At 41.8% G+C, this 19,455-nt stretch overlaps 2 protein-coding genes across 4 annotated transcripts in view; one reads left to right on the forward strand and one right to left on the reverse strand.

Moving 5' to 3' along the window:
- LOC115016563 (methyl-CpG-binding domain protein 5-like) overlaps positions 1-4,590 on the reverse strand; it is a 6,092-nt gene extending 1,502 nt beyond the window's left edge. The window contains exons 1-4 of the mRNA XM_029444384.1: positions 4,374-4,590; positions 2,584-2,686; positions 733-904; positions 13-226 (exon numbers count right to left, since the gene is read on the reverse strand). Of these exons, the coding sequence (XP_029300244.1) occupies positions 13-226; positions 733-904; positions 2,584-2,686; positions 4,374-4,486 (602 nt within the window). The 5' untranslated portion in view covers positions 4,487-4,590. The remainder of the gene's footprint in view (positions 1-12; positions 227-732; positions 905-2,583; positions 2,687-4,373) is intronic.
- Positions 4,591-12,987: 8,397 nt separating this feature from the next.
- On the forward strand, positions 12,988-17,193 carry LOC115019604 (origin recognition complex subunit 4-like). 3 transcript variants are annotated; one of them, XM_029449102.1, is made up of 14 exons: positions 12,988-13,085; positions 13,963-14,029; positions 14,122-14,198; positions 14,726-14,816; positions 14,946-15,021; positions 15,189-15,274; positions 15,351-15,399; positions 15,520-15,671; positions 15,759-15,932; positions 16,017-16,103; positions 16,184-16,292; positions 16,375-16,470; positions 16,663-16,730; positions 16,824-17,193. In XM_029449102.1, the coding sequence occupies exons 2-14, from the start codon at positions 13,973-13,975 to the stop codon at positions 17,004-17,006; spliced, it is 1,305 nt and encodes a 434-aa protein (XP_029304962.1). In that variant the 5' UTR covers positions 12,988-13,085; positions 13,963-13,972; the 3' UTR covers positions 17,007-17,193. The 3 variants fall into 3 exon arrangements, with proteins under 3 accessions (XP_029304962.1, XP_029304961.1, XP_029304963.1); XM_029449101.1 differs by having other exon boundaries at positions 12,993-13,059; XM_029449103.1 differs by having other exon boundaries at positions 12,995-13,063.
- The last annotated feature ends 2,262 nt before the right edge of the window (positions 17,194-19,455 follow it).

Consider the following 19,455-nt stretch of genomic DNA (forward strand, 5'->3'; position numbering starts at 1 on the left):
CCACTGCCCAGCCTCTGCGGTCTAGGGTACCCAGAGTAGAGCTCCGGCAGCTGGGCTCCACCCATCTCCTGGGGAAGATACAGCCTCTGCTGCTGCTGTCCAGCTGCCATAATCATCTTAAAAGGATTCTTGCAGTCTGGGCCAACAGCATTGGGCAGGCCATCGTGGGATTTAGTCCTTATTGCTCGTTGAGACATGGAATGCGCAGCGACCACAGATGATGTACCTTGAGGCCAAACAAAGCACATTACATTTAAATCAATACCAAAACCTTGGACAAAATATTAGGAAGGGCAGGAAAGTCATTGTTATCTATAGACCACAGTGGCTGGCGAACCATAAAAATGACTCGTTAATATCAGTGCTTAAATAAACTGCTTGACAAACAATGGGAAAAAAAACATTTAACCTAAAAACGTTTTTTTTAAATTCAATTTTATATCATTTCTAAAAGCAAAGGCTTCAATATCCCCCCAAAAAACTTGCTGCATTGACTGTTTGTTGTCAGAAGTAGGACAGTCAACAGATGTACTACCAAATGGCCAGTGACGTGGACTAAATTACCAGCCAAATTTCACCAACATTTGGCTGGTTGCTGGGGTTTCTGTCAGCAGAAACACATAGTAAATTAGTGCAGATTGGAGCACCAGCATCCAGCTTACCTCTGCATATTATACTATGCACGTCTAAAGGCAAGTTCCACTGAATTGAACAAACTGGATTTACTCGTACCTCCCCCTGGACTGGTCAGCGTCAGAGGTGGGTGTGTCCCCATGCTCTTGCGCAGCGTGGCCACAGCCAGAAGCTTCCTCTTGTGAATGCAGAGTTTGGTGACGTCGTCATCTGCTTTCACATCCTCCGCTGTCCTCTGCTTCACCGCTGCCCCTGGGTCAAAGTTGAACACCTGAGGAAAAACATTGGTGGTTTGAACAGCTACCCATGAATTTGAAGATAACAGTGGATTTGATATAATCAGAGGAACCACGGGGATGCTGTGGGTCCAGGACAAGGTTGGTGTGGTTCGGTTAGAAAGTCCCCATGCTGCCTCGCTGTGCCATTAATGCAGCCGCCCACCCTTGAACTTTATGTAAAATACAACCAGCTACTACCTTAACACTGCAGAGTGTAATGTGAATAAACTAACTTGCAGATAAACACAAGAGACAAAAGTGATCCTGAGCACCTTGGAGTAATACCCCACATCTAAGGATAATTAATGATTTTACACACACACTCAGACTCAGAGAATTTTGTTCTATCTTAATTTTCTGTCGCCAGAAGATAATTCAAGGGGCATGTGGATGGAGGAAAATGTTCAAGTATTATATCTTCTTTATTAAAACATAAATAATAGAGCAAAGAATGAGATGATATCAGCCTGATCCGACAGACGTGGTGTGTTGGGGACAAATTTAGCTTCAAGAAAGATAATCGGTCGGATTACCCCATGTAATGTGATACAGTGGGCGCCTTACGTCACACCTCAAAGTTGGTAGTTTAGTCCTTCACAGAAAGCAGCGGAGGTGGTCAGCTTAAATTTATTTCATACATGCTCAGCATATGGAAGAAGTGAAGTGGATTATGCTGCAGGACTGGTCTGAGAGCTTCCTCTGGGCCTTTTTTAATGCTCTGTTCCACCGTGAAAACGAGTCACTATTTGAATTCATTGCAACTGACAATAATTCAACCTGACCACAGCCAGCGTACTCTGAAGGTCAGAACCACAAAGGTTTTACAGCCACCTTTTGAAGCTGACAGGCGTGACTTTTTCATACTCAAAAGACTATTTCAACAAAAACAAAAGCATCACTTTAACAATTGCCTGTCAGAAGTTGTTTTCACCTCGGTTTGGACTAATGTGACACCATTTCCTCCTCACAGACATGTTTACCTCGTCCTCCTTCTATCCCAGTCCCTCCTTCCTCGCTGCCATAACGAATGTCAAATAAGTAATGTGTCCTATCTTGAGGCGAAGACATGTCAAGAGCGGATTGTCTGCTCTGAATTAAAATATCATGCCGTGGAAAAGTTCCAGATCATCACACCAGCTGCTCCAGACTGTCAACTTTTACAAGCAATTACCAAAAGCAACAAACAGTATATGGTATTTATGACCTGTAATGTCCTCAGACTTTCACTTCTCCAGGAGTAAACATTAGGAAATGTTCCATCAACACAAAAGAAATCTTCTTTTAAGGGCATCAGACACACGATTCCCCAAACTAAACCAAAATCCTGTTTGACGCCATCTGCTATTGCACGCTCGAAATGATATGTCCACATCTTTTCCTTCTGGTCACCTTACAGAGAACAGCTGATCAATAAAGCGCGTTATAAAAATGGCGGCCAAGAGTGACATTTCTCGTACAGACATGCCATCCGCTAATGCAAGTTTAGGTTTGATTGACAGCTTTTAATCCGCACGGGGTTTTTGTCTGGCTGTAATTGTTGGACAACAGCATTTTAATTCCATTTGCAGATTGGAACTCCCATCTTAATCTTTAATTAGGAAATCTTTGGAGCGCAGCTGTAAAATATGCACCACACCACTGTTTTAAATGAAATCAGGAAAAAAGAAATTACCTTGTGGAGGATTAGTGGGCACTCCAGACCGCATTTGCAGGTTCCATCTGTCAGCAGGTAGATCTTCACCTGCTCCAAGCTGCAGAGCACCGAGCCACTGGGACTGCACACGGAGAACAACAATGTTAGGCTGAGGACAGACATCAGCTGGTGAATCTCCAGAGCACAAACACTTGGCTGTGTTTACATTTCTCAATTGTCAAAAGTTCAAGTTATAAAAAAAAAAATGAACGATTTTTGGAAGTTGTGAATCTTAGAAAATAAGATTCTTACATTATTGGATTTTTCCCTACGCCTAAAATACTTCTAAACTAATATATGCTGCTGTACCCACTTGTTTTAAATGGGTAAATATCAATACTTTTAGACTGGAGCTTCTAAACAATATTCGGCCTTTAACTGAACATTTGTATGCAGAGATATTACTACGGGTTTAGTTCTCCCACCGCAATTTTATTCCTGACTCAGAAGATGAAAAGAAACCATTGCAAACTGAAATGCTTCACTGACAGACACACAAATGATTTTCTATGCGGGTTTGCAGCTCCTTGAGGCAGGTTTTGCTGCAGGTTTTACAGGATTGCAACCATGAAATCAAACAGTAAAATCCTCCCACTCCACAGTGCTACGTCCCAGTGGAATTCTTCCATCCATACGAACTGAAAACAGTAATTGAAAACATTTACAGTACCTATGAAGGAGGAGTAGCCTGTCCTATAGTGGACAACAACAACTACACAATATCATTTTGGATAAAAAAGTATATAATCCTATAACCCTTAACCTAGCACTCATGAATATCTCAGTATGCAGGCAGTAGCTGGCTCATGCATCACCTCCATTGTGGCGTTTCTGTTTTTACCCAATTTAAAATGGTAAAACCAGGAATATTAAAGGACTATAAGTAAATATAAGGAATGTGCTCAGGAGGTCACGGCTGCGTTACAGCAGCGTTAACCCACGAGGGAGCTTTGTGCACCTTTTCAAACTTGCCACCATTAAAGGAAGAACAGCATCTACCGTTGGTCGATCCCATCACACACAAAACAACCACGAAATATCTACTCTGAGGATCTACAGCTGCAACGTGAAGCAAATGTAAAAGAACATGAGCAAATACAAGCGTGCGGTGACAGTATCAGGCCACGGTCACAGAAGTAGACAGGATTCTTTCCAGCCCCCAAAATAAACCTGACACCAGCCAACTGCTTTAGTTCATTGTGGCCGGTAAATACACGTGCTGGGGTTCAAATGCTGGGAAGGACACCAACTTCCAGTCTACCTAACACGATCACTGGTAAAGGATCCAACCCATTAGTCCCAGTTGCACAAGCGGAGCAGATTTGATCAACAAATGACTGGTCACACAATCACAGTTTAACAGCATTTGGTGATATTTTCCCAGCAGCATGTGGGCAGCAGTTTACCTGTGTCAAGGGATCGCTTATTACAATTTTATCAGCAACAATATGTTCAAGAGATTTTGCCAAAAAGCACTGCAGCTCCACTAGAGTGAGTTGTTGGTGAATAACCACACAGCAAGCACAAAGTCATCATGTTTCTGATCAGTTAACCCGATGGCCGACACCAAAACCTGATGTTTACTATCCATATATTGCTACATAAATGACATTTCTTACATTTAAATCGCCTACTTTTGTCCACATTATGCACTAGAGATGAAACAATTAGTTGATAATGACTAAAATTCTAATTATTGTCAGTATTAAGTCAATTAAGGTTAAGCTTAAAAAAAAGGTTGTGTGTTGCAGACTTGCTCGTTTTCTTACCTTATGTATATGACCCCGCCGCCGTGCTCCGCCTTGCGCTGCCAGCCAATGGGGACCTGGACAAGGACGGCCTGCCTCTCATCTCCCGCCTCATGGTCCTTTCCGCCATTCATTGCTCCACCGGTTTTACGCTCGACACCTCAGAGGTATATATATCAGACATCAACCAGTGTCTTCGCAATGCACGTCATGTTTGTCTTCCAAAGTCGTGGTGCAGGAGGTGGTGGGAGGTGGCAGGAGACGGGTAGAGCTGCAGGATTATGCTTCAACGTAGGACTCTGCTCTCAGGTAGAGCTGATGGGGTGGTGGTCGGGTAGGGTGAGGCGAGCTCACAGCAGACCCTACCCTTTCAGCTGCTTCATGGCTACAGTGCTGAATGGTGCATGGACTTTCATTACTGCATCTTGTCATTCAGAGCCATCCGACTCAGGAAGATGCTGACTGAAAAAGTGGGGATTCAGGAGTCACTGTGCTTTCACAGGAAAGTTTTTTACCATTTGTCTTTTGCCGCTCAGGATACAGTCCCTCAGTCGGACAAGTAGAGGGTGTTCAACATATTGGTTCCCAGACGCAGTGGGGTAGTGGTATTACCATGGTTCCTGTGAGGACAGAACAGAAAAAGAATGCACATTAATTAACGGTCAATGGGATTCATTTGCTTTGCATGAGCAAAGTCATAATTTAATCTGCTCTGGAATAGCGTGACGCTCCTTCAATATTTGAGACCAGTGTTTTCATCACAACCAATTATTTCCATTGTTCTATTGAAAGGCAAAATGCAAACTGATCCACAGCCACACAGCACTTTGCGTTGGCTGTTTTCCACTCTGAACGACTGGTGTTGCAGATCAGGTATCACTGCAACAATGGTACAAGTATTGCAGGTTTAACCATAAAAAGGTATTTAGACATCAGAATTGTGCCATAAGAACGATGACCCTATTACGACCCTATGGATAGACAACAAAACAATCTATTCTATTTTTAACGCAGCGTTATTGCCAGTTTCCCCGGCTCTCAGACATGCATTTCTAACACTGGTAGAAAGCCAACAAAGCTGGTAAATCGGGCTGAACTCAGTATGTGAGTGATGGCGCTTCATGCAAAGCCTCCTCTCAGCCGCCGGTGCTGCTGACTCATAACTGCCCTGTGAGCTGCTGAGACCTAACCCAGTGACACCGCCAGAGGAAGAGAGAGGTAAGGAGGGTGGTGCTACCCGTGGCACAGTGACAAGGAGGCAGCAGTTTAACGTATGCCGTTCATCTGGAAATACGCAGCAGCAACAGTCGCACTTCATCATCTCAGGAGAAGTGCGTAGTGTCCTATCAGAGAGACACCACATCATTAAAATCTCATTTCATGTTGGAAAATGCTGACGTAACAGAGAAAACATCGTTTCTATTGTGGTGTTCACATTACAGGAAGAAACACAAATGTTCCTAACAAGTGCTTCGTGCAGAGTTGTCGTTTGAGGACGTCTCTGGCTGTGACATATGTTTAACTTCTATTTATAAAAAGGTTTCCTTTTGGTAGTTTGGCTTTTTTGTTTGCTCGAATCAGAACGAGACAGGAAGGCATAAAGAGAGAATAATGCGCAGCAAATGTCCTGGACCATAGACTTTTTGATGAAATATTACGTTAGGTGCCAAATATGTTCATCTTAAACCTTTGGCAAAGCAACACGATCTGAATCTGCCACCTTGCTAATGTGAAAGCACACATTTAAATCTCGGCTTTCACCATTTTACTTCTCATCTCTCCGCACCCTTTCTTGACTCTCAAGCACTGCCATGTCCAAATCACACATGGTACCTGCTAATCTGTAACCTTTTACTGCAGGCGGATCTTTTTTTAAGATTATGTTTTGGCCTTTTCATATTTATTGTTCAAAGCCACGAGAAACAGACAGACGGGGAGAACGAGAGGAGCAGAGAGGTGGTCAAAACTCGGGACATAAAAGCTACCAGAAATGCAGCATGAATTCAATTATTACCTGCTCTGGAAACCTCTTAAGGTGGATTTTATTAAATGTGCTGTAGAGTGACTAGACTTTCTTATGGTTGCTTTGCAGCGATGAAGGTGGATCAGCTAAACTAGTAATTTTTAGTTGTGTTGTTAATGGGTTATGACATAGCGTCGCAGCCTACGCACATAGCTGCTGTAGCTTGGACGCATTTGCAGAACGGCTCCTAAACCAATGTGACTACATGTGGCTATGGATAGAACACGGAACGGGAACAACAAACTGTGATTATCAGCTTAGGTTTTCTCCTGCACGTTGCTTATGCCAGTAGATTGCTGACCATGAAGACAACGTTAAGGAAGTTGAGGAAGGACTCTCAGTAGTCAACACACACACACACACACACACACACCTAGAAAAGAATAGACACAGCGAATACAAGTTACCCAAACTCCAGTTACATAAGCACGTGCTTATCCCACCATCAATCCACGTGCGACTGAAAGAATGTCACAGTTATTGTGGAGAACATAATGCAAACACAGTATGGCTTGATCACACGCGACAGATCCGTCTATGTTGCTAAACTATAAAAAATCGCCATAGGTCTTACTTCCAATGACACCAACGTGTCCTTTTAAGCTCAACATCAATACAATTGGACTCAGCAATATGACAAACACCATCGGTTATCAGTGAACTGCTGAATCTAGAGCCTGTGGCAGATTAAGACAAACAAAAGCTAATATATGTAAGTTTAAATCGGGATAACAAAGCATCAAATGTCATGCAAATGGCCCGTTAAACGATAAGGTCGAGCGATCACTGGATGAACAGCCAATCTGCCGTAGTCTACTTCTGTCGCGGGTGTAAACCACACACAACCCCCGCAAATAACTTTTATCCATTTCAGAATTTGATCAATTCAGTCCGATAACATTGGAAAGCCGCATTGTATGTAACAATTCTCCCCGCTCCACCCCACAAATTACATTTATAGGTGGCTAGATTCTCGAAGTGAAAACAACAGATCTTCAAAAAGGCTACGATTACAAAAACTAAAGATGCCTAATCACGCTCGATGAGCGCACGTCGCTCTCACAATAAGCAGCCGTGGATCACGTACGAGTTAGAGAAGAAACAATCATTTCAAGAAAGCTCTGCAATCACTGCTAAAATAAAGAAGGGGAATTGGTGGGCTGCAATCAAAACATTAAAAAAAAAGTGTCCCCCGTGTTGCCATCACAAAATGATGCCCTTAATAAATGACAATGATAGTAACATGAAGCCTGACGTCACTGCAGTCCACTGATAGTGCGAGTATCAAACATTCACTGCACCTGGAAGGTAAATCTGACCTATTTGAAGTGGTGAAAGATGACAAGTGAAAGCAAAATCAACACAATTCTAAAGTATTTCCCATTTTCCTCCACAAAATAACACTGAGGAAAAGATGCAGCACCATTTTGGGGGGACATTTGGCACCATCGTACAAGCAGCATGGATCAAGAGTTAATGCAGAAGGGGATATAAATACAGCCACTGTAGACTTACAGCAATGCAGCCTCAGAAAGAAAGAAAGAAAAATGGTTCAGATAAGAAATTCCCATCAAATGACAAGTGGAACTGCAGCCAAAGGTTCGTGAGTAACTGAATTTGCAGTGCATTAAGGATGGCAGCTTAAGTACATTAAAATGTTCTCTCTCAATGTCCAAATTTGAAAGAATATGATCAGACAAAAGTAGCTTGTGTGCATCTCATTACTTGGTCAAGAGGAAGTTCTTTCTCTCGTGTGCTGCGATCATTAAAGTGGCTTTTATTTTGACATGTTATAGTGAAATTAATGCATCCTCTTATTCCTCATGGAGATCAAAAGGGAGCTTAATGTGTGGAATTTACTTTGCTTGTAACGAAGGTCTATCCAGCCCACGATCCCGTCGAACTGACTCATCCTGACCAGGACGCAAAATAAATAAACGTTTCATCTACTAGCTGGTACAGCAGCTGGTAAACTTTACCCGCCAACTTGTGATTCAGATCAGAACAAGATCTTAAACGATGACTGCAGGAGAACACGACAAAAACTTTACCAGCATTTGGATTGTAGGGCACACCCTTAATTCTTCTACGACCGCCGCATGAATAACAACATTTAGAAATGATAACAGAGAGAGGATAGCCTTTTAAATAACCTGTACAATCTCAGTCTAGTACAACCTTAAAGACATAGATAAAAACCCGTTGACCCTGAATGTGTCTCACAGCAGTCCTGCCTTATTGTGATTTAAGGTCTGGCCTGAACACCTTGCATGTTCCATGCAGACAAAGCCTATGTTTAGATCCAGCTGACATACACCAAGCATCTGAATTTATCTCATGATCAGATTCCTTGCTCCGCCACACAGGTGAACTAAGAGAATTGCAGTGCTATTATACGTCACCTTGAACACAGACAGTGTTTATGAGGTTTATCATGCAATAAGCTCAATAAAAGGTCTAGTAGGCAGTCTGGTACACGTTTATAGTCTCATATGTCCATGAGCAGCTCTGAGGATGGATCCCAGGGCATTTCTGATGCATAATATCTGCATTTAGAGCTGTCCCCTTGTGATCGGATCTCTAAAAATGAAGTGCCAAGAGAATAGGGTTCTGTCATATGTTGTCAAATAAAGCATGAGTGGGGGATAGGTAGCAGTGGAAGTTACCTGCACAAAGCATGTACTGTTTGTGGAGTATAATCCTGGGCTTGATATAAAAGGAATAGGACAAACTGTGCAACACCAACATAGTACAGCAGTATATCCTGCCCTCTTCTCTCTGAACCACAAGATCTACCACCTCTCTTTCAGGCTAGATTAAATCCATTAATTCTCAACCTAGCATTTAAATCTCGCAGTAACCCCATGGAGTTGGCTAAGGCTAGCTTTAGGGTAAATTAGCCCATAGTGTCCTGCAGCAGGCCTTTCAAAGTGACAGCTACACAAGTAAGCTAAACGTTACATGACCAAGACCTTTTCCCTAAAACTGGAGAATATGACAGCCGCTTGTGTACATTACCAGAGCAGCCATAGGTGCCTAACCTTAGCTAATAGCCAATTAGCTTGGTGAACATTAGCCAGACTGCCTATCAACTGTGCCAAGTGTTGCTTTATTAACGCTTTAGCGACAACCGTGTGGCGTTCAAAGTCTAGTTTAGACTGGGCGAGAGGTGCAGCAGGAGCTCCATCCTCTGCGGGCCTCCGCGTTACAAAGTGACCGTGTCAACAAGCGAAGTCCGGCTGTGCTTTTTGATGCTTAGGGTTAGCATCTGAGCTAGCTGGGGGTTAGCATACCGAGCGTCAGCTGTCTAGCTACCGTTAGTTAGCTAGCCTAGCTAGCTTGTTGTAACGAAAATGAATTAGAGGGCGAGCTCGGCTACGCTAATTAACGTTTGAGCTTTTAATCGGTGAATCGTAACCGGAGCCGTGTACACCGAGGACCCACGACACACAATCCGACTTCAAATTGTCGAAGTAAAACAGCAGCTAGGCCCGCGTTAGGTCTCGAGCCAAGGGGGCCAGGCAAGGCAGGGCCAGGCCGAGTTAGCACGGGTTAGCTTAGCATGCTAGCTAACAGCCGTGCAAACCCGTTGCGTTTGTAGAGAGAGAGCGAAGAAGAAGAGAGAGACGCTTTTCAGGCACTAACGTTTCTGTCTGCGTCAAATCAAACCGTAAACAGTCCGCTCTTACCCGGGCATCACAGCGAATGCACACCGGTACTGAAACAGTGAAATGGGCGCGCAGCAGTGCGTTTCTGACCTTTAGAAAATAAGAATAAGAAGCCTACCCATTAGTTCTCTGCCTCTGATGGTTCTCCTACACTGGGATATTGGAAATGATGGAGAGGCCGCAATGCGCATGCGCGTCAGGAGCAGCCAGCAGATGGGAGAGGTGATGCACGTTACCCCCAGAGCTCAGATACATAAACTCTGCATGGCAAAAGTTGGGAATACAATTATTAAATGAGTGGGAACAACTGGATGTGTGGGTGGGGTGACTCACACAGAGCTGTAGTGCTCAGTAATGGCTCCCACAGTGGGGTCTATGGGCCTTCAGCAGCCCCTGGGGGAGCTTCAGCTATCATCAAAATAAAGAATAACCTACTATGTATCTGATGTTTAACTTATTTACGTCAGTCCTTCGACAGAATATAAACAATGACCTCTGAGATTATTAGGTTTCACTCTTGTTAATATGGAGATCCACTGATATCGCTTTTGAAGGCTGAGACAAGTGCAAATAATTTCAATGGTCGACGCTAAAATGGTGCAGAATTGCAGATATTGTGTTGACTCCTGAATATTATATATGGCAGGGTGTAAACGCCTGAAACTGTGAGGCAACATTTAAATTAAGGGCATTTATATATATATGACTATATATATATATATATATGTGATTTCTTTTTTAAAGGCCTCATGCAGACTATAGCATAGACTACTTTGGTGTAATGTACTGATTTCACAACATTAACTACCATTACATTTAAACTCAATCATACCCAACCACAAAGCTCCTCTGCACTGTTGTTCCTTCGTGTACAACCTCAGTAATTAGTTGGTCTAGTTAAGCTTGAGTTTGTGGTTTTAGTTGTACAGATGAGTGGGCTTCTGGCTGACAGAGATCAAAACAACAAATGGAAAATACCAACAATCCAACAGAGGATTTCTTTTTCATTTGACATATTTTCAACAGCAGACCGAAGAACATAAAGGATCATTGAAAGTTAGAGAGATTAATATCTGCAAAGTGGAAAAAGAAATCTCATTAAAAACTGAAAGATTTGAAAATGGTAATTTTAAAGTGTATCCGTTCTGCAGTTCTGCAAAAAGAGTGATTCTTTAAATACGACACACTCAGTCTAACACTATAGAAGGTAGAGAACAGACACTCTAACCTAATAATGTAATATTCACAGTAATATGTGTTGTCAGGGTTAAAAATAAGGAATTAGCTCCTCGTTAATGTAAGAAAACTCACTAATAACAATCCAATTAACTGTAGTTATTTTTTGCTAATAGCTTAGAGGCATTGTGTCACATTAATGAGGCGTATTGTTTTAACAGATTAATACTATTAGCTGCAAATTGCTGTAATGTTTATAATTAATTACATTAAATCGGAAGGTTCAATTGAAAACTTTTAACACCGGCTGTTTTACCGCTGGCAATTCATCAACCATTATTAAATAATGCTAAATTATTCAAAATTATGAAAAGGATACGATACAAAATAAACTATACTACAAATACTACGTAATACCCGACCAGCTTATTAAACATAAGACAACGGTAATAGCAGGCATTGTGGGCTTTTCTGAGTTAGGAGTGTATAAAAATATGAAAATAAGAAACAGTGATACACAAGCAAAAACAGATGCTCAGCAAAATAATTTCCCTGGATAAATAAAGGTCACTAACGCTGAAGAAACGGAGGAGCTCAGTCTTCTGAAGTGAACAGGAGATGCAGCTCAGGGTGAAAATGCTTGAATTTTGTCTGAAGGTCAAACCTGAGGAGAACATAAATTAATTCAGTGTATGGCTGCTGTAAAAGGACCGCTTCATGTATTTTTAAGGGCAAACACAGAGCTGAATGTGTGAGCGGAGAGCAGTATTTTAGCATAATGTGACAGGCTAAATGTGAGCGGAGACTGGGAGACGATGTGCGAGATATCTGGTGGTTTATTGTGCTTTTTTTCATCAGTCAACCAAAAGCCACAGGAAGCCTTTAAGTATCTCCAGAGCTTCATCTCACTGTGAGTGAGTAAAAGATGTTGCGCAGCCGTTCAGATGAACCATCCCTACTAATTTGATTAAAATCAAAGCAGTGGTGGCAGTTATGGCTTTGCAGATTTTAAATAATTCCATTCATAATTCCTTTTATAATTGCCTGTGTAAGGGCAATCAGTGTCGTCTCTTTAAATGCTTTACATCACAACTCCAAATCTTGTCAGAATCACACAGATGTTTTCTAAAATTAAAATGTCTTATTGTACTATATAATATATACAAGATTTAATTTGTCTTAAGAAAGTAAAAGGGGTGAATTGTAGGATAAATAGTGTAAGATTAAACATTAAAAGAAAGGTGTATATAGGTTGTCTGGTGTTCGACATTTGAACTATAAACCTGGGTGTTTTTGAAAATCATTTTAATATATATATTTACATTTTGATACTTGTTGGATGGTCAGCTGCCTGAAAATACTTACAGATATTTCATAAAGACAAATAAAATATTATTTTTCGATTGCCAAAAATGTCCAATACCAACTGCTGATGAAGACTATGAGGTGGGGTGGAAAGGTCCTGCAATATAATTGAATTAGAACTTGTTTTATGATATTTATGATGTTTTATTCACAACATTTAAACATTTGAGAATTTGGTTTAACATTTCTACTTGATTAAAGCATATACAGTAAGCATATAAATCGCCTTTTTCCATTATTATTATTATCATTGTTATAATTATTATAATTATAATTATAATTATTATTATTATTATAATTATAATTATAATTATTATGTAATTGTAATTAGCTGCCACATAATATATGCGACAGTGCATTTCTACTCTATTTCATTCTATTCTGAGCCTCAGCCAATCAGGGCCGGAGAATCAGTCAAAGCAGGAAGTCGTCACCGCTGGCAGAGCAGTATTCCCGCGAAGATTGAGACCTCTCAGTAGGTGAATTACTGTTTGTTTCCCGGTATGTCTCGTTATTATTTGATATTATACATTCCTAGACAAACTATCGTTAATGTAAGTGCATCGACAAAGTAATCTTACCTCGCTAAAACAAAACGTGCTGCTAAAGACGTGACGTGACGTTCAGTTCAGCGTGGAGAGAAAGTGATACCAAACTCCATTCGTAAATTATGACAAATTAGTGCCTCCTTGTTTAGCGCAAATAAGAATACATCTTGAACACAACTTTGGACTGCTTCTGAATATTTACAAGTGACTCTATTCTTCGGCATACATATCACACACTAAGGTTTAATGGATATGTCTATATTGTAAAGATGCAGGCTATATTGTGAACACTCCTCAGAGGCAGTTATTTAAGTGGAGATTGTATTCAAATAGGTTTCTTATTTCATTAGCTATATGCCGAATTGAATGGTGATTTATTATATTTATTATAGCCCTTATCTAATGTTACAGCATTCGTGCTTTTATGTCGCACAAGGTGAGATCATAGTGTTGACGAATACTAGAATGGAGTTTGGCGTAAACTTGTCAACATCCAAGACAAAGTCTGCTATCAGGGTTAAGGCTGTTGAAGCTACAATGTTACTGCAACTGCTAAAGGATTTGCATCCACATGAGATTAAATACAGAATTGTAGCTAAATACTGCTGGTGAGGAGATAGTTAACTGGGCAGAAAGTAAAACTAGGGCCTAGAGAGCAATTCTGATATAATTACTCTCATATTGTGGTGCTGCTTTATGGAATAAAAACATACTGAAGTAGTTTTCATTTTCATGGGATGTCATTAAGGACCCTTGGAAGTCCCTGCAGCACATTTTGGGCACCACACATGTCGTGCATTTTAACCAATGACATGTTTTGCGGTTTATAGTCGCAGCAACATGAGCAAGAGGAAGTCAAAAGATGCTCATTTGCCAGTAGGAGAATGCATTACACAGGTTTGTATCAGCCATTTTCACTTATTCTCATCCAACTTGCTTATGGTGATGCGTCACTGTAATAATGGCTTTTATTTTATCTTCATGTTCAGCTTCAGGAGATTTTGAGGAAGCGGCTTTGCCATCAGCAGCTCCCCGACAGGCCGGAGGGAGTGGAAGCTCAGCACAAGTAGGTTTATGTTTCAGCTCTAGTTAAGATAAATGTTTAGGTCATTTACAGGTCCGACACATGAAATGTTAAACATGCAGACATGTGCTACTGTGGAGAAACGCCTTATTTTATAGAGGGATATAAGATTCACATAATTAAAGGAAGATCCTTGAATTTTAAAATAGAAACTGTAGTTTGTCAAGTGTAATAAAGAAACGGTCTGGGACTCTTGAGTCTGTGACCCAGTTCAGTCTTACCTGGCTGACGGCACTGTCCCAGTTTGCCGATTGGAAAAGCTCCAGTTCCCAGCTGACTTGTACACAACAGAGCATCCCAGGTGTTGCTCTCTACAGCAGGGAGTGAAATCCATCTCCAACACTGAGGATTCAATCATTTATACTCATTAGATGGAGCGGTTACTGCAGGCAGGTTACTGACTCCAAGTAGGAAAAACAGACAAATGTCTCTTTTAAGCATAGAGCTCATTATTCTCCCACAACTGAAGGAGCACTATGGGTATTGTAGTCAAAACGCTGTATTTTCAGACACCTCCTGGAGCTGCTGAAGCGGACGGCCGTCCACGGGGAGAGTAACTCTGTGCTAATCGTGGGTCCCAGAGGGGCAGGAAAAACAATGGTGAGCCTCTGCAGCCAGAACACATGCTTGAAATGGGCTTATGGGTAAAGAAAAAAAGATGAATTGTGTTGCAAGTGTGTTTAAATCCTGGGAGGGTTGTATTGTCTGATGGTGTGTGTTTGTCTGCAGCTGCTGAAGTGTGTGCTGAGAGACCTGCTGGAGGAAACAGAAGCACAAACAAACCTGCTACAGGTTCATCTCAATGGTACAAGCTCTGATTCCTCACCATACCTAATGTTATTTATTGAGAATTTAAGGATGTTAATGCATAGACATGTTGTACGATCTCTCATTTCTGTATTTGTTCTTTATTATGACCACAGAAGAAACTCCTTTATTAAACATCAGACACATCTGGTCTGTTTGCTGTAGGTCTCCTGCAGACGAACGACAGAATAGCGCTACAAGAAATAACGCGGCAGCTCCACCTGGAAAACGTCGTCGGTGACAAAGTGTTTGTAAGTATCAGGAAAGAGTTAAATCGACAGTTTTGTCATTAATGATGCAATAAAACCTGCTTCTGTTTCATTTCAGGGAAGTTTTGCAGAGAATCTGGCCTTCTTGCTGGAGGCATTGAAGAAAGGTTAGAACATGTGGAACATGTGGAACATGTGGAACATGCTGCATCACTGATGAATCCTCTGAATGTGTGGTTTATTTTTTCACACCTTCTTCTTCTTCTTCTTCTCTCTCTCGTGTCCAGGGGATCGCAGCAGCAGCCGCCCGGTGTTGTTCGTCCTGGATGAGTTCGACCTGTTTGCGCACCACAAGAACCAGACTCTGCTCTACAACCTGTTGGACGTCTCCCAGTCGGCCCAGGCTCCCATCGCTGTGGTCGGCACCACCTGCAGACTGGTGCGCCTCGCTCAATCCTCCCGACCTTCCACCTTAATACTGCTCCTTTGGACAATGAAACATTTATTTGTCTTCATTTGCATCCAGGACGTCCTGGAGCTGCTGGAGAAGCGGGTGAAGTCGCGGTTTTCCCACCGTCAGATCCACCTGCTGAACAACCCGACGTTCACTCAGTACCTGGAGCGGGTGCAAACCCAACTCAGCCTGTCGGACGACTTCCCGGACAACAAGTTCTCTCGGGACTGGAACGCCAGCATCGAGGTAAATCAAGGGGCTGATCTTGAATTAGACATAAGTACGTTCAAAGTGGATGGATCAGGTGCTCAGGTTTGTTTTCTCCTTCAGACTCTGTGTGAAGACAAATCAGTGGCGGAGGTTTTACAGAGACACTTCAACTCCAGCAAGGACTTCCGGTCAATGCACATGCTGCTGGTACAGCACCTTTGAATTATTACAAACTACATCTGCCATTTAGTTTGAGGCACTAAAAGGGGAGACTCTTTTATTTGCAGATGTTGTGCCTGAGTCGCGTGTCTGCAGCCAAACCTGCCATCAGACCTGCAGACCTGCTGGAGGCCAGCAAAATGTGTTTTGCCGACGCCAAGGCGAATATGCTCCACGGTAAAAACCAAATCGTACAAATCATTGTTCCCTCTGAGGAGTCTGCACTAAGTTCACACGTGTGTTTCTATTTTCTCTTTAGGTCTGTCCATCCTGGAGTTGTGCCTGATCATCGCCATGAAACACCTCAACGACGTGTACGAAGGAGAGCCGTTCAATCTGCAAATGGTTCACAACGGTACGACTGCATACTGAAAAACTCACTTCGTTTTAGTAAATCTGTTTGTGCAATTTGTTAAAACGGGCAGAGAAACATAAGTTAAGCACGGGTACTAAAAAAGAGTCTGGTTGTGAGTTTAAACAATCACCCAGACTGTAATTCAACCTTTTCTAACCGGCGTGTGAGATGACTCGTTGTCTTTGTTTTAAGAGTTCAAGAAGTTCCTGCAGAGGAAGTCAAACTCCATGTACAACTTTGAGCAGCCGGTCATCATGAAGGTCTTTATAACACATCACAAGAGTCACAGAGAAACATCTGAATACACACATGGCTTACTTTAAAGACTTGACTGAACACTTCCTGGTCCTCAGGCCTTCGAGCACCTGCAGCAGCTGGAGATGATCCGGCCGGTCGACAGCTCCGTGGTTAAAACTCAGAGGGAATACCGGCTGATGAGGCTCATGCTGGACCACAGTCAGGTCATGGAGGCCCTGCAGAAGTACCCACAATGCCCCACTGACGTCAAGCAGTGGGCCATGTCGGCGTTCGGCTAGGACGACATACGTTTGGACTTTATGTAAATGTGCTTTCAGAATAAGAAAATCACCAGGAGACGAGCGCTACGGCTCAAACCAAGGACCAACATTAAAAACATGGCTGCCAGTATGTCAACACTGTCTGCAAAGATAACATTTGTTGTGTGAATGATGATCTGAAATTAAAAGAATGTTTTATATTTCACACAAAGACCTCACTGTATTTGATATTGGATACAATTTCTTATTAGATTTGAGTTAAAAACAAGACATTTTTATCTAATTTCAACATTTTTTGGCCCAAATCTTAATTGAATTTCCCCTCGACACAAGTTTGTAATCCGTCTGCTGCCATCTAGTGGTGGATGTGTGCAGTGAACATCAGCAGGAAGTAAAAAGATCATTAGATGAATGTTTTCTGGCTAAAAGCTTATAATTGTGCTGACGTAGCTACATGTAATCTTTATGTATCCGTGCAATGACGACACCACGAGACAGATGCATCCTTGACAAACCACACTGCACATACAGTACATATAAGCACTTAACAGGTCTATTAATAACCGATAGCAGAACATTTGTAGGACTTTGTCGAAGTAAACAGGCTCTGCCTCGTCCTGCAAAGAAGAATCTGAAATCTAAACTGCAAAAGTTTAATTCATTTCAACAGATTTGTATTTTTGTCTTGTAGCTGGCCGTTGATTTTCAACTTTATATTTAAAGGGATTGTTTTGTACGTAAAACCTCATGCTAAAGTATCCTACCCTACTGGTAACACTTCACAGATCTTTAAGTTCCAAATAATTGAATAAGTTTTCTGGAAAGGAAATATAATTAAGGATTCAGAGCCTTGTAGTTGCTACACAGCAGGTCAATGTGTCTCCAGGCAAGTAAATGGACATTTATCAACAACACAGTTTCAAATAATAACTAAATGAATAGATTTAAGGGCTTCTCACTTCTACCTGCAGGTAATCCCAGAAGTAATGGTGTGATTTGGTCAGTGAAAAAAAGAAAAACATCAGCATTCACAATCTAAAAACACATTTATTTACATCACGTGGATCACTTCAGCTGATAAAAACCATGGCCGGCTTAGCCGAGAGTCACAGCACTGATCAGGGATCACCTTTAGTCTCCTCTGTGATAATGTATCCGGGGTTTCTTAAGGTTTATTCTGCTATAACACTTTTCAAAGGCAATTCTCTTCCCTCTGGTTTGAAATCGCTTTCTTGTCCTATTTTCACATCTTTTTGTCAGTAACATAAAACATACAGTCGCACGTATCAGGAGTAAAGAAACAAGACATTTTCGTTGTTTTTTCACACGACCCACTGAAGTTTTGTGACCCAAAAAGATCAGATCTATCCGTTTTCTCAAGCCTTGAAAACCAGAAACCCTGTGAGCATCATTAGAGGCTGCGTTGGCAGATCCTGGATCAGCACTGCAACTCGAGAGCCTTGAGAAATGTGGGGTCAAAAACGTTTGTGTTTTTGGGCGATTGTTTTGTAGAGATTTCATGCCTGGCAACCAGACTTATCCTGCTGCCAAGACAAGTCTTAGCGGCGAGGTCATTGGAGTTCAATGTTTCCTCTAAAACTCTTACCAACAGTGGGGAAAGGAGGAGATTGAGATGCTGGAATGAAACACCCATAGTGGGTTCATTGCATTATCACATATGAAGTATTGCAACTGATTCTGAACTGTGAGGGGACCCGGGTAGGCTCCTTGGGGAACGCCCTGGGCTGAATGTTTGTCATTAGTTTGTTTTTTCCTGCCAAGTAACCCTTTAGTGCTTTGTTGGATGCCTTACAAAGTACTACAGTAATACAGTGAGCCTCTAGCTTGTAGCTTACACAAAGCTCAACTTAAGTTATTCTTCGCATTGTAAAGGGAAATTCTTTTACGCGGCCAGGCTGCAGATTCAAAACACAAAGAAATATAAATGAATGTAGAGGAAACACTGAAGTTCAACACGCACTTATAAAGATTCAGCTCAGAGTATATAGTTGATACAGGTATTTATGTTCTCATGTCTGTACAGATCCTAGACTGCTTAAAATAGTGGGGGCAACAAGACACAAATGTTTCACTGGTAGTTTATATGCACAGCAATGTGAGGTGCTGGGCTAGAGGAAGTCGAGATAGAAAAACATAAAGCCTGCATGCTAAGGAAACCCATTCATGCACCTCTACATGACAATGTTCAGACCATAGTTGGGCCAGAGGGGAAGCAAAGAGGTTCGATTGGTTCGACAAAAAAGGCTGAAAAAAGCATGAAAGCTATTTTGGATAAACTGAAATGCTTCTTAAAGATTGAGGAGTTTATGTAGAGCTTGAAAATGGGCCAAAGCAACGAGAAAGCCAGAAGGAGATGTTGGTAGAGCGGGGACCAGATGCATAAACTCTGTAGATTCACCAATACAACGATGTATGACAGAAATATGCATACGCATTGCTTTTGTCA

The sequence above is a fragment of the Cottoperca gobio genome, chromosome 2 (genome assembly GCF_900634415.1).
Source record: "Cottoperca gobio chromosome 2, fCotGob3.1, whole genome shotgun sequence".
Lineage (NCBI taxonomy): Eukaryota > Metazoa > Chordata > Actinopteri > Perciformes > Bovichtidae > Cottoperca > Cottoperca gobio.

Coding starts and splice junctions, on each gene's coding strand:
- LOC115019604 (XM_029449102.1), top strand. CDS start 13,973: ATGAGCAAGAGGAAGTCAAAAGATGCTCATTTGCCAGTAGGAGAATGC. Junction 14,817..14,945: donor GAGGGGCAGGAAAAACAATG/GTGAGCCTCTGC, acceptor GTTTGTCTGCAG/CTGCTGAAGTGTGTGCTGAG. Junction 16,104..16,183: donor GGTCAATGCACATGCTGCTG/GTACAGCACCTT, acceptor TTTTATTTGCAG/ATGTTGTGCCTGAGTCGCGT.